Here is a 15,704-nt window from a genome sequence, read left to right as displayed (position 1 = left end):
GGGTAATGCTCTGCATTCTAAGGATCCTGAGTAACACTGTGTTCTTGGGCCATAGGTAGGAATTTGGAGGAGGGGTATAGGTTTGCATGTGTGCTCTCTGTTCTAGGGTTAGAAAACGGGGATACGGTGAGGCCACCCAAGCCACCTAAAATAAAAACTGCTGAACTCTGGGGACTGGCAACCAGGTGTAGATCTGAAGAGGTAAATCCACGTTGCAATGAGTAGGGCTGAGAGTAAATCATACATACACTTTGCTGGGAAACACTGAATACATACAAATCTCAAGTTAAAATGAATAAAAAAATAGGAAAGTGAGTCCATTAGGAAAAATGTGTTGCATACAAAGCAAAAGGAGTAGTATTGGAACACTTACGGGAAGGCCTCAAAGAATTAGATACTGCTGAAACCAAAAGAAAATATTAAAACCTCTTTGGCACTTTCAGTAGGATTTTTTTAAAGGCACGTTTCTGAAATAGGGCAGAAACTTAGCGGGGGGAAAATGAGCTCAGATGGAAAGGCAGTGGAATGAGAAGAAAAAGGAAATGATAAAGACAAATACAGCAGCAGAATTAAAACATGCATTGAAGGCAATAAAAAATAATTTTTACAGAAGAAACTAGTATCAGAGCCGCCATATGACATAGCCTGTATTTTCCATTTATTAGAAAAACATTTTGAGGATAGAGGCTACCAATGGCTTGTTTACTTTTAGAATTTCAATGGTGTTTAGGTCAACAATGGGCATGGAATAATTGCCCTATAGCTAAGCAGTTATGTCAGTCTTTACTTGTCAAGAGAGAAGTGAGCGGTGACCTGCCTAAGGTCAGTCTCCATGACAAGAAATGGGGAGCTTAAATAAAAACGTGCATCCTGACTTCCAGCATGCGGGTCCCCACAGGACTGTCTTAACTCCCACCTCTGGACTCACTCGAGGCGCTGAAGACAGTGAGCTGGGAGTCCTACCAGCCATCCTGTACGTGGTTTCATCCTGAACCACACTCCGCAGCCTAGTCCTCGCTTCCCTGCTATGAAAACCAGCCTTCTCACTCCTTCCATGTCCGTCCCTACCCTGGGCTTTAGCTCTGACCGCTCTCTCCTCAGTCATGGTTCTTGTTTCCTTCGCATCCTCGCTGACTCGGGTTCCAGGAGCAATCAGCCCTCCTGGTTTGACCTGCTTTAGTTGCTTCCCCTCAGAAGTAGGAGCGAGGCGTGACCCAGGACACTCTCCATTATGCGGGAGAGCATCCTTTTCTTCTCTTCTGGTAGCCCCTGCCTCCCTGCCCTGTGCCTCACTCCTTCATTGCTTTGGTGATGCGGTATTGGCCCGTGGCGCTGGGCGAGAAAGGCATGGAGGTTAGTTCGTGGGCTACATACTCATGTGCCTGGACCGAGTAGCTACCCACGCCAAGTATTCTCCTTTCTGCTGGGTCAATTAGGTAAGGGCCATGCCCGTGATGTGCAGAGGCAGCAGAAGCTCAGGTCATAGCCATCAGTATCGAAACATCTAACGCTGGTGACGCTAGGTTCTTTAAAAGCAAAAGAAAAATGCATACTTTCAAGGAAACATGGCATGGTCACACATAAGGAAAGAGGAAGCTAAATATTCACCAACCGTCAGGAACGGTTGCTTGTTTCAGGTGTGTGTGTGTGTGTGTGTGTGTGTGTGTGTGTGTGTGTGTGATTGGTTTTATTTGGAACAACTGTTTGGACAGTTCTTTACCACTGTGAAACAGAAAAGAGAGCCCAGGGTTTGAAGTCAGATCTGTATTTGCTCTCTGGCCTGCAAAGGGGTGACCTCTGAGGTTAGCAATGTGCGGTCAGTCTGCTCATTAGTAAGCAGGACCAGCATGAGGCTTCCTTGCGGGGTCGTTGTCAGGATCAGATGGGGAGACTGTCACATCGTGGACAGACAGCAACAGCAAATACTTTGGAGTCTGTAGCTTCTGCTTAGTGGCCCTTATCTGCCTGTGAGAAGACGACTAGTAGGATTCTAAATGTGGCCCTTGAGTGCAGCCAGCCCCGAGCCATTCGCACCATAGTCCGGGGACCAGCTGGACTCGCCAGCTGTGGAGGCCGTCCACTGTGGACAGCTAGCAGGTGTGGCTCAGCAGTCACCTGGTCCATGCAGACCAAGTTTCACACAGGTACAGAGATCAGTCTTTTTCTGTATCTAAGTCCTTGGCCCTCAAGTCCCTCAACACAATGGGAAACCCACATTTGATGTACAAAACAGGGAGTACTGTAGGAATTTTGAAAGGGTCCTTGCCTCCTTGTATATATGACCAATTTCCATTCTGCAATTAATACTACTACTTAGTCTCAGGGTGTGTGTGTGTGTGTGTGTGTGTTACTCTTTTCCTGAAATATCCAAGATGTGAATTAATCAAATTTAATCGCAGGTGCAAGTCACCTCAGGCGTATCAGGCCATGAAAACACCCTATTCACCAGGGGTTGAAACGTGTTTTCTCTGCTTCATTTTTCAAGTACAGCACTACCCAGAACAGAAAGTTATTTTCTGGTGCTTTGAAGAGCTGTGATTTCTAACATAAGGCCATATGCTGCTCAAACTGCTGGAGAAGTTGAGTGCTGCTCCAAGGGCTCTTCAAAGCAAGCACAGAGCAAGTGTGCATGTGAAAAAGTAGGAGGGAGTCAGGAAAGAAGCATGTCAAGATCTCAGCCCGTTCCCAGAGGACTGAACCCCAGCTAGGGATGAGCATTACTAAAGAGAGTCAGATGTGGATGGAGTCAACCACTTGGATGGGTATTTGCAAGAGCTCGGTAGAAGCCAGAGGTGGTAACCCAGTGGTTTCCTCTGATGGGAAGATAGATGACACAGATGGAAGCTCATGAGCTAATTCAAGCAGCTCTGGACTGATACATTTATCAGGCTTATGAAGACATGGACTCTTTGACGTGAGTCTGTTGATGATTTTGTTACAATGTAATGCTGTTTCATCTCACCATTTTTTTTTACATACTGTTTTTGCTTATGACAAATTGAATCCTATAACAAGGCTTGATATCCTAAGTATCCTTCAGCTGGGTTTCCCATAATATGTTTTCTTACTGAACAACTTATTTAGCAGCTGGTATTTGGTTTCATAGTAGGGATCATTTTTTGTCTAGAACTGCATTATGTCAGGCCCCATGACAGATGCTTTACATACATCATCACCAACTCCAATAGGAACCCTACCTGAGGGGCGCCAGGGTAGCTCAGCCGTGAAGCGTCTGCCTTCAGTTCAGGTCATGATCCCAGGGTCCTGGGATTGAGCCCCGCATCGGGCTTCCTGCTCAGCGAGAAGTCTGCTTCTTCCTCTCCCACTCCCCCTGCTTGTGTTCCCTCTCTCACTGTGTCTCTCTCTGTCAAATAAATAAAATCTTCAAAAAAAAAAAAAGGAACCCTACTTGACAATGTTGTTGCCCCATTCAAAGGGGTGAAAAAATTATGGCCCAGAGAGTCAGAGTTATTTGCCCAGAGGAGATGGAAAACAGGAGTATTACAACCTACTCAGTTCAAACTGAGGTCACTGACATCCCTTTGGGGAAAAAAAAAAAAAAAACCTAGGTTTTTGTGTTTTCAGGCTCCTACTCTGCTTTCAGTGTGTCTGCCATATTTCCCCCTCATTTTTGGGACTTTTTAAAAATTATGTCAGATTCAGACATTGTTTTCTTAGTGCTTTCTATCTTCCATAACTATACCAAACAACAAGTAAAACCCAGGGGAGGCAGGCAGGGGGAATATGGATTATAGGCAGGAGTCCTTCCCCAGGTGGTATGGCATGGTACAAGACTGAGGGATGAATCAGGAGAAATCTGCTGGGAGGACCCAACAGATAAATAAAGGGATAGCTCTAAGGCCAAGGGACCAAAGATGGGATCCAAGTTTGTGTAAATCAAGACAGGTTGGATGACACACACTACGGCCAGGACAGTTGACCAGAATAGCTTTGGCAACTAGAGCACTGAGTATTCAAGTGACTTAGATTTAGAGCCTTAGAAGGGGAACCAAGATGTGAAATGTCTGTTCCATCTGGGGAATAGCAAATGACCTGCGTATCATGGATGGTTCGCCAATAGAATAAGGTTGCGAGAGAGAATGTCAGTCTAGTCATTGTGAGTTTATTGATTGTCTGTTGCTGCTTTAATAATTATCACAAACTTAGAGTCTTAAAGTTATGATCTCACAGTTCTATAAGTCAAAAGCCTGGGCTGCCTCAGCTGGTTTCTCTGCTCCAGTTCTCATAAGAATAGAACCAAGGGCTCTTATCTGGAGACTCTGGGAATAATCTACCAGATTCATCCAAATTGTTGGCGAAATTGAGCTCCGCACAGTTGTAGGATTGAGGTTCCTGTTCCCTGGATGACTGTCAGCCAGGGGTCCTCAGCTTCTGGAGGCCACCTGCATGCATTTCATGACTCATTACCCCCTTCTTCCATCTTCAAAGCCTCCAGTAGCTGATCATGTCCTTCTCAGGCTTTGAATCTCTCTGGTTTCCATTTCTGCCTCATTTCTCCTGCCTTTTACTGGATTACTTGATTGACTCTTCTGCTTTCCTCTTCTGCTTTTAAGGGCTCATGTGAATACTTTGGGTTTCTACTGAATAATCCAGGATCATCTCTGTATTTTAAGGTCACCTGGCTAGGAACTAGTTCCATCTGCAGAGTCCCTTTACAGCGGTGTCTAGATTGGTGTTTGATTGAGTAACTGGGGGACAGGAATCTTGGGGAGCATCTTTAGAGTTCCACCACCACACTGTGTTAACACATTTATCACATTTCCCAAATCTGGGTGAGTTTTAGGCAATGCCAAGTATTGGCCTCGATTCCTGGTACTTAACTGAAACCTCAGGGAGATTTGTTCCCTTTTTCTTCCAGGCTGCTGATTATTTCAGACCTATTCTTCAATCTCTGTTCTCTCTCTAGAGGTTTTCTATAATTTTTTCTCCGATCCTCCTCATTTCCTTGCTGTCTGTCCATCAGCTCTGCCTATATTATTGACTAAGTGAACAGAGCTTTGTGCTCTTCCTTTGTGTTCTGAAAAGCTTTCAACAATTCCCTTGAGCCTTGGATACTACCCCATCAAGCTCTGATGGCCCTAGAAAAATCTCAGGACTGGGCATCCTGTTCTCTTCTCTTTTGTAATCTTTAGAGACCCCTTGAGAATTTTTTTAAGCTTTTTTTTTTCTTACTAAAAAATATAACTAATTCCTTTAACAACTAAGAAGGAAAAAAATAGCTAACTAAATTACTACTACATTTTTTTTTTAAGATTTTATTTATTTATTTGACAGAGAGAAATCACAAGTAGGCAGAGAGGCAGGCAGAGAGAGAGGAGGAAGCAGGCTCCCCGCTGAGCAGAAAGCCCAATGTGGGGCTCGAACCCAGGACCTGGGATCATGACCTGAGCCAAAGGCAGCGGCTTAACCCACTGAGCCACCCAGGCGCCCCACTACTACATTTTTTAAAGTAATTTCAACTATTTTGGACCTATCAACCCATAATTCACAATGCCAAGGTTAAGGACAATTATTTCCACAATTTATTGCACATTAGGACCTTGCTGAAATGCAAATTGCTGGGCCCACACCAAAGAGTCAATATATCTGGAGTTGGAGCTCAGAAAGTCTGCATTCAGCTAGGATCCTGGGGAAGGGTTAGAGACGTGCCATGCTCTCACAGCTACTAAGTGGCAGCAAGATGTAAGGTGAAGTCCAGGGCGAAATTCATCTGTGCTTCCTATTTACAGAGTGAATGAAAGTGTGTAGGTAGTTAAGGACTAAGGCTTCTCTAAGGAGTCCTTGGAGGTGAGTCCCTCATTATCCTATCCCTGGGCACTCATCAGGGGTATACTGCTTCTGAATTTTTGATGTTCTTATCTTCACCGTTATGATCCTGATGCTGATGGTCAACATGTCTTCTGCCCTGTCTTTCCCAGGCTGTATGTACACTAGTCTTCAGTGCCCCTCATTAACACCCTGAGGGTACCCACACCATGTTGAAGGAGATGCTTTATTGCCACATTCCAATTAATGAATGGGATTGAACCCTACATGCATTTAAGAGAAAGAGAATGAACATTTATTGAGAGAAAGGGAAAGAAAATCAACATTAATTGCCACCTATGCTCACAGAGTTGGCACTATAAGGGTTTAGCTCCGGTAGACGCAGTTTAGCTTCCTGAAAAAGTAAGACACTTTGCAAATGTTATTTAATCTTCACACAAATGCCTTGAGGCATCATTATCCCTATTTCATAAATGAGAAAAAAAAATTGAGGCTCAGAAAGGTCACAAAACTCACACCGTTGTGCAGCCAGTTGGGAGAATGTCAAGATCTGAACCTTGGTGTCTTCCTTCATAGCTTGTCATCTTTCCATTCCCCCACACTTCCCTTCCAACTTCAAAAATCCCAAGATTTATGTAAGTATTTTATAACCATTATCTAGAATGTTGAAGGCATCAGTTGTAGTTTGCCTTTCTGTGGCCACCATATACATCCCACATCTCTAAATATTACTTATAAGTGTTTTCTCTTGCAATTCTCCTCATTACATAGTAGCAAAATAAATAAAATGTGCTTACCAGCGCAACTTTCCCATGGGGCTCCCACCACACATTTCACTGTCTTGCCTAAACATTCAAAATGGGGACATGCACATCTTTTATAAACGCACTGCTTCCACTTACTCTTTCTTCCCACTTCCTCTTATGGATGGAACCATCCAGCCCTCTCTGCTCATCTGTCACACCCTGGCTTTCTCACTGGTTACAAAGCCGCATGTCCCCCAGCACATTCCTGGCATTCGCGGGGTGCTGCTGCCACTTCCCTGCCAAGATGACTCCCCAAGGGGTCTCTGCAGCCTCCTGAATGGTCCACATGTTAGGCATTCCTTAGATAGTTCTGTCTTGGGCCAATAGCCATTTGACTTTTGCCAATGCAGGGCTGAGGTCCCTCTTACTGGAGAGAAAAATCAAATGGAATTGATTACCTGCCCTTCCAGAGTCTCCATCTGCGTATCAGATGAGATGGGAAGCAAGAGGGCCCCAACTCATAGTAACTTCACACTTCCGCGGAGTCACATTTCAACTCCGTGGCTCTGGTGTTCGAGGTGTTGGAGGGGGCGATGGGAGAGCTGTGCTTGCTTATTCCCTTTTGTTGCTGAGCACCTTCTTCCCTAGAATAATGTTTTCCTTCACGAAGGATAGCCATGTTTTATTTATCAGAAAAAGAAAAGCGATGTCACCCATCCTGTGTCCCTTTTGCCGGAGCTACTAGCAAGCTCCGGAGTTAAATTTAGAGCTCATTTGCATGATCTCATTCTCGGTTTCTGGGGAAAAGTAACTGTCTTCTCTTTTCTCCTCTATGATTTCTGAACTCTGGAGGTATTAGACATTTAGAGAAGGGGCCATGATTCATTGATTGATAGATTGATTGATTTTGTTTGCTTGAATACCAGTACTTTGGGGGAAGTTCTCATGAATATTTACTGGGGATCAAGAAAATGAAATCTGGTGATATTGTACCCCTTCTGTCTTAGTAAGGGGTTCTTACTAATCAAGGAGGATATCAGAAGCAGTTACAGTGTCAATGTTATACACGGCACTGGGGTTCCTAGTCAACTAATCTCCTGTACAAAGTCAAATTTCTTCCCCATTCAGTGACAGTTTATCCAAATATTGTCTTTAGAACCCACCTGTAGGAGATGTGAGTCTGCTAAGCAGACACATATCCAGTCACACAAAGGATCATGGCTTGATTTCCATTGCAGTCATGACCCCAGAAAGGAGCCAGAGATAGCCTGCCTCCCTGACTGCCCCCTGGAAGAGAGGTCTAGGCCTGGGCCCACTTAGCTTTCCTAACAGACAAGTGGCAGAGATGCTGTTGAGGCCAGGCCAGTACAGAAGAGGGAGAATACTCGGGATGAGTACTCTTTATCCAGGATCATTGCATGCCAAGGAGCTGGTCGATCACCCAAGGTACTTGCATGAAGGGACATACAACAGGGCTGAGATCTTGTCCACTGTGCTCCTTTTCATAGTTCACTCTCCCAGATGGGATGCCTTCTGCATTAGTCCACCTGGAGGGAGTACTTTTATGTAATTCATACAAGGGTTCCATCTGAGCAACAGGGATAGTCCTCTTTCCCCAACCTCGTATAAGCCACTGTGACGAGGAAAGCTAAGTGTAGTGAGAAGGGACAATGAGAAGCCTGGAATGAGCAACTAGAAGTGATGTTCCAGTGTTCTTTCTTGGGGCACAGGGGAAATGACCCTCCCCTCTGCAAATACATGAAGAACCAAGGTGGTAAACACGATCGTCCATAATCATTGCATTGGACACAAAAGGCTAGAATGTTAGGAAAGACAGTGGTCTACAAAAGGAAAAGGAGCATTGTCACTAATTCACACTTTGAACAGATAGGAACCTAGTGCCTACTGGGTGCCAGACTCGGTGCTAGGCATGGGGGATGCTGCACAAGTATCCCAGGTGGTCTGTCAGATCAGCTAGGGTCCGGTTTCCATCCTCTGTGTTCCCTGGGCCATATTCTTTCCTTACACACATGATGAAGTGAACTTCTGCAAAGTCAGTAGTGTTCACGTTCTCCCTTCCTTCCAGTGTTTCTACTGTACGTTGAGATCTCCGGGGAATTGCACAAGGGATGTTCCTCCTCAGGATTGTTGGCGTGGGAGGATGCATACCCAGAATTGCCCTCTGGCCCCTCACTCAAACCTTCTGTGTTCCCGCGTGTTAAAATCAAAGACACGGTTCTCATCTGCTTACCCAGTTATTTGCCGAGAGATATTATCAGCAGGTGGGTCTGCAGAATTCAGGAGTTCCTGCATCAGCGGACTTCCATGAGGGATCAGAGTAGCCGGAGCCCAGGATTCTAAGTGAGGAAGGGTTTGCACGGATGCCGAAGTAAGCAGCGGCGAGCCCAGAAGGTCGCACCTAAAACAGCACAGGCATTTCTGTCTTGAGAGGACGGTGGCAGACAAGTGTTAACAGGGAGGAACATGATCAGATTTGCCTGGGAGAACAATTACTACTCCATCGTGAAGAGCAATATTAAGGAAGGGGCCCTTCAGCACACGTAAAGGACAGAATGGTGGCCTGGATTGAGGAAGTGAGTGACAGCATGGAAAGAAAGGATGGATTCACTAAAGATTTGGGGGAGCGAGTGGGCAAACTTGGATACTGCGTAAATATGGGAAGAAGGGAAAAGTCGGGGAGGAGTGCTGACATGTCTCGGTCTGGGCCATGGCGTGGTGTCTGTGCCCTGCAGTAGGTCAACAACGGCCCCTTCGTTGTGGTTCAGGGTGCAGTCTGGAAAGGGTAATTAAAAGGGACTGGAGAGATGAAGGAAAGGGATCTGGGTAGACCACTCAGCTACCCCACTTTGAATGCAGGCTGCCTGTTGCCGCATTGTTGCACTTAGGGTCATACCCACTGTAGGCCATGAGTAAAGATATGTTAATTAATTTTGTAATGTGAAAATACAAAGTAAAATCTGGTATTGATGCCCACGAAATTCAGAGCAGGCTTAAAGAACCCCATAGTTCTTCATCATCTAGGGATGTCCCAAGAGAAGCCATTCGTGAATGGGTGATGGGAAGGAGGGACTTGTTTTGAACAGATCTTGAAGGCATCCAAATTCAGCATCCTGTTCAGTTCTGGAATCTCTCAGAAATTGACATACTCTGCAGAAGCATGTGGTTCCGATTGACTTTAATGGATTCCCTTGCAAACCACAGATTGTAAATTATCCCCTAGTAGGTATAACATTTATAGAAGACATATTATTTTACCCTGAATACCCCCTGGATGCTGTTACACTGAATTTCTGACAATGGCAGAATTCAAAATAAGATCATCTTTTGCTAGAAGCCACTGCTCCATGTTGATCTCTGTAAGCCGAAGAAAATGGGTGTTTGTCATAAAAGAACATTTTCTTTAAAGGGGAAGAAAGACCTTTAATTCCATGCTAAGGAATATCAAACACGATCTCCATAGAGTGTTTGTTTTGTTTTGTTTCATTAATACAAGGCAGGGCACTTTCTCTTGGAGAAGAAATGATAGTTTTTCCCAGGTCTGGAGATTAAACAATTTGGTAGTCATTTCACGTTCAGCTCACAAAAAGGGGATTTGCATATGAACTTGTTTGGGCAAGAAAACACATCTGAACGTGTTTCATGGGAACTATCTCTATCCGTGGCAGTTCCTTTTGGCCATCTCTTTCTTTTCTTTTCTTCCTCCCTACAGGTCACCGGGTTGAAACTGTCTCAGGACCTCGATGATCTTGCCATTCTCTACCTGGCCACAGTTCAAGCCATTGCTGTAAGACACTTTAATGCCATTTTTAAAGAGACTTAGGGCTATCAATAAACCTTAGGCCACATGCTCCTCCAGGATACTTCATGTGCTTGTGGGACAGAGATTGTTAATTAAAAGGGAGCTTGCCAAAGATAGATGCGTGTCTTTTCGGAAGGAAATCTTGACGAAGGTCTTCACCTGCTTTACTAGTCACCTCACATAGATGAAAGCTGGAAGGAGTTCGGGTCTTTGAACATCATTCTTGGCATTTATTTAATTTGTCTTCCAAGTTCAATTAAGGAGAAGCAGATGCCATTTATGCTTGCATTAAGAAAAGCCGATGTTAAGAATGTGCAGACTTCTAAAACACACGATATCGCTCACTTCGCAAAAGGATTCATTACAGGGTTCCTTTAAATAGTAAGCATCCTTAGTGTTTGTTTTTAGATAATTAGCTGCTTCAATGAGAGGTTTGGATGGTTAGGGAGAGAAGGAGGGGAGAATTTAACGTATTAGGAACTCCTACGCTGAAGATCAATCCAAAATGAAAACAAAATCCTGGAAGCGTAAACATCTCAGTCTAAAGGGTCTTACTCTCCCACAGTGATCCAAAAATGGGGTACATGCACAGATGACTGTATGTGTGCGTCTGTTAGGAAGTACATTTTGGAGGAGTGGGTCGTGGCTTTCGAGGTTTCAGAGCTGTGAGGAATCCCAAAATTACAATTAATTAAGTGAGGCTTAGCCACTCTGGTAAGAGAGTGTGGACCAACAGAAAAGAAAAATCAGTTCACTGAATTCTGATTCCAAATTTATTTTTCACAGACACACTGAAAGTTTTTTTTTTTTTTTGTTTTTGTTTTTGTTTTTTGTTAATGTTACATGGGCATACTCTATGCCATTTGGTTATTTCGTTTCTCTACATGCCACTTCCTTCAAAGCCTCATTCCTTCAAATACCAGAACTACATACATTTTTTCCATACATCCATACCACTAACAGAAGTGCATGTCTTACGTTCGCGTTTGTCCAGGTGCCGTGTAGATGGGATAAGAGAGCAGAGCCTCCCAACCACGAAGGAAACATATGGTCTTACGTGGAACAGGCCAACTTGATTAGAGGAAACAGTCCTTGAAGATCATATGCCAGTTTGACTGTATCTTCCTGAAGCAACTGTCATGGATTTAATAGCATGGCCAGTTCAGTGAAAACAGTCAGTTGGCACTATTTATGGGAACTTGGTCAAAAACATAATTCTGGCATCTACCAAAGTGGAGGGAGTGAAGGGTAAAATGAATATGGAAGAAATTAATGTGCATTAGTAGTAAAGATAATTGTTTAGTAATCCTGCTTTATGGTAATAATGATGATAATGATAAATAATAGAGTTCTGGGGTATTAAGTGACAGGCACTGTGCTAAATATTTACAAATATTGCATGATGTAACCTAGTGAGATAGACGTTAGTATCCCTGTTCGACACAGTAGAAACCTAAACCTCAGCAAGGTTCATTAACCTGCCCAAATTCATACAGCTAGTAAGTGGCAGAGCTGGGATGGGAAGCCGCGGCTTTCTGAAATAAGGTAGGTATATGAAGTATTGAGGAACTTTCATTTTCTGGTTATCAGTGCTAGTGTCTTAGAAAAGTCTTAGAGTGGAATGAAGTGACTGTGCAGAAATGGGACATGAGAACTGTGAGCTGTTCATCCTCTGAGTACATGCTAAGAGGCAGACCAAGGGGCACCGTGACATGATGGTAAGGACTGTCACCTTTCACTGACACCCACATGCTGTGCCAGGCACCAGAGTATCTACCCAGAGTGGCTTAGGGCAGTCACCCTGTAAGGAGATGGGATTGTCCTTGTTTTCCAGGCAGAGGGAAAACCACCTTGCAGGGTCAGATATGCGGCACGTGGTCAAGTCAGAACCCAAGCCTGTCCAAGAACTGCCTGCCTCACTCCCATTCTTCAGCTCTTTTCCACTCCACCAACCTGCATTTTCCTTTGAAATGTTTATAAAAGCGACACGGATGGAATCCGCTTTCAGGCATTTCTAAGACCAGTTTTTATTTCACACATCTTAGCAAACATTGTTGTTTTGGCCGGGATCGCCTCACAAGAGGCCCCCTTCCTGGTGAGAAAGTTGCAGCCGTCCAAGAATATATAAATGGGGCTAAACGGGACACGAGCTGGATGGAGCCAGCTCCATTTTCCCAAACACCACACACTCGAAAAATCAATCTTGTATTTAATCGCTCATACGTGTATTAAGAGCTATCATATTTATTCTGTCTGTCGTTTAATGACCTTTACAATACCACGGAGGGGAGGAAATTTGAGATGGATCATTTGATAAGGTTTTACCATGGGGTCAGTTGAATTGTGAGTTCAGTCCGTTTTGCAAAGGTACCAGGCTCTGCTGATCTTTCAGGCAAAAATGTGCATTTTAATGAAGGAGTCTGAGTACAGATATTTTCCCATGATGTTCAACTTGAAAAAAAAATTTTTTTTTTTTTGTTTCACTGGCTCTGAATATTACCCTAGCCTCTACTTGCTGTGAATACGTTAAACAAATTGCTCTCTGTCGTGATATCTGCGGTTGGTATTTTGTAGGAAGAGAATGAAAGAGATATTGTAATGAAGTTAACTTGGGCCTGTGCGAAACTCTCCATGAAGTAAAATTCGCTCTTGATCACACTTAATTGAAAGACTTGTCAAACAACCGGTTTATCCATAGCCTGTTCATCTATAGTTTTCCTTTCAGAATAGACCCTTAAAAAGTACTATTTGCATTTGAAGTCTCTCGATTTGCATTTAGTTCTGTACATTCCCAGTGGAATAGCCTAATTTTAATTTAAATTTCTCTGTGAAAACATTTTTTCCAGAAAGGTGAGCACAAAATCATTTTAGCACAAAGCCCTGTGGCAGGGCATTTAAGGAGGGTGGAACGTTTCACCCAGTGGAGCCTGGGACACCCGAAGGGAAGGCCCTGTTGCTAGCCGCCAGCCCCAGTGGGAAATTCCAGCCAACAATGCCACAGGGGGGTGGGGGGAGAGTGGGGGGGGTGGGGGGTGGGGGGAGAAAGAAGAAGGCTGTCTCAGCCCCTCCCAAGGGAGTGCCTCTTGTTCTGATACTTTTTTTGCCTTTTCCCAAGGGAATGTGCTTTGTGTTACCCTCTGCTCTGGCCTGCTAATCACGTGAGCCGCAGGTCTGTGGTTTTAGAAGTATGAGAAACACCAATTTTGCATGGTATTTCCACAGGTTTGCGGGGGAGGCTTGGTACAGCCATCCTCTCCCAAGGCCGACCATACTGTCTCAGGCAAATCCCGTAACCCCTACATGGGGATAACAAGGTGCAATTTTTTAGTTAATCCCAAGATGAGCAAGGATAGCAAAGTGCATAGCAGAGTGCCTAGACTGCGGCTAATAACCGGAATGGCGCTCACCCCCATGCCCCTTCCATGTACTCGGCGCTCCTGAGTGTGCTGTGCATACACTGTCCACAACGGCAGCCGCGCAAGGCAGGCACTGATATCTCATCCAATCTAAGACCGCATTAAAACTAGTTTCTGGGGGCACCTGGGTGGCTCAGTGGGTTAAAGCCTCTGCCTTCGGCTCAGGTCATGATCCCAGGATCCTGGGATCGAGCCCTGCATTGGGCTCTCTGCTTGGCAGGGAGTCTGCTTCCCTCTCTCTCTCTCTGCCTGCCTCTCTGCCTACTTGTGATCTCTCTGTCAAATAAATAAAATATTTAAAAAAAAAAAAAACCTGTTTCTGCGTGTTAACATTTCTGACAATTCATGGAGCTTTCAAACGCATGAATATGATCTTACTATTACTTAAAAAAAAAAATGAGGCTTGAGTCTTAGAAAGGTTGGATACAGGTTGGATTCAAGAAGGAGATGAAATGCGCTAATGCCATCCTAGCGCTCTTGAGTCCAGAAGTCACGCTCTTGGCTGGCCCTCCAGCAGACTAGGCTGTCCTGCAGTCCACAGACACTGACTGATCCATGGTGGACGCCAGGGCGTCTGTAGGCCTCCCGAGATCATTTATTATGCCATTTTGTCAGTGACTTTCTTCTGGAAAGGTCGGTAGGTTTTATCATATTCTCAAGAGGGTTCATGACCCCCCCCCCCCCCCAAAAGCTTAAGGAAGAACATCTGCGGGTAGTCAGCCGCATGGAACAAGCAAGATCCAGCCTCATACGGAACAACATGCTTTAATTTTTTTTTAACACACTACATCTGTGGATTATTTTTGGAGGCCCAGGTTTTACCTAATCCATATTCTTACCAGATTCGCTAATAGCTGAAGGCCTCTGGGCTGGAACTGCTGTGCTTTTGCTCCCGAACTGCCCCCGTCTCTCCTAATTTACTACACAGTGTTCAGGATTTCACGACCCTTGGTCCCCAGAACCACTCCGTCTCCCAGAGGCGCCCCCAGGCGCGGGTGAGAAAGCTCTCCAAGCAGCCAGGTCAAAAGAGGCTTCACTTGCCCTACATCTCACCCCAAGGGGACAGTGGTCAGGGGGACATCCTGACTACTTCCCAAACGCTCTTCCTTCACTTTGGTTAAGCCTCTGATACAGCCCGCCCTTATGCTCAACTACCTCCTTCTCTGCACGCTTGGGTACCACCTTCCCAGCGACACTGTCATACTGTCATTAAATCTGTGACACTGGCTCGCATCTTCTCTCCAGCCCCAACCCGCCTTCTTCTTGGCAGCTGCCCCATTTGTGGCATCCCAGATCCTTGACCTTCTCCTCCCTCTGCTTTGTCAACTCACCCCCTTGGTCCACACCTGGCACTGTGTCATCCCTCAGAATTAATCACTCTCTAAACATCTCAAGAGCTCTCTCTCCACCAGAAACAAACCAGTTCTCCCTCACTTCCATCCAGAGCCCCTTCCTCCTGAAGTCATGTCACATTTCATCTTTTTGGTTTTAATCCTTGACGCAAGTAAATTTGACTCACGAGCTTCTCGTTTTTGAACTTTTAGATAAACTAAGATTTTTAGCTGTTTGTGTAGCCCAGTTAAAACTAAAGAATTGCACATTAACATTCACCCAGGTGACCCTACGGCAGTGTCCTTTTCCCAGGCATCCATGATTTTGACCGGGTTGAGTAGACTAAGCAAGGATGAGCATAGCAGATTTTAGGAAGATATTGGCACACAAGGTCAGAAACGAAAATATGAGCAAGCCAGAGTGTGTGATTTCCACATCATCCCAGACCGCAAAGGACTGACGGGATGGGCTCTGGCTCCTGAAACATCTCTGGAGAACCGCTACCTGGTCTCAGGTGATAACAAAGGTCAGCGTAGCCCTTTGTCAGTCTGACGTCTTACTCTCACTTCGTGCGATTAGAGGTCTCTTCCCCTGTTCCTGCTG

The 15,704-nt window shown here is 44.9% G+C and overlaps 1 protein-coding gene across 10 annotated transcripts in view; it reads left to right on the top strand.

Moving 5' to 3' along the window:
- FGGY (FGGY carbohydrate kinase domain containing) overlaps positions 1-15,704 on the top strand; it is a 414,785-nt gene that overhangs the window by 313,129 nt on the left and 85,952 nt on the right. For all 10 annotated transcript variants that reach the window (XM_047726124.1, XM_047726127.1, XM_047726128.1 and 7 more), the window contains one exon: positions 10,264-10,338. In XM_047726124.1, coding sequence (XP_047582080.1) covers positions 10,264-10,338 — 75 coding nt within the window. The remainder of the gene's footprint in view (positions 1-10,263; positions 10,339-15,704) is intronic.

The sequence above is a fragment of the Lutra lutra genome, chromosome 4, assembly GCF_902655055.1.
Source record: "Lutra lutra chromosome 4, mLutLut1.2, whole genome shotgun sequence".
NCBI lineage: Eukaryota > Metazoa > Chordata > Mammalia > Carnivora > Mustelidae > Lutra > Lutra lutra.
Note: the sequence above shows the minus strand (reverse complement) of the source record. Positions and strands in the feature narration are given on the sequence as shown.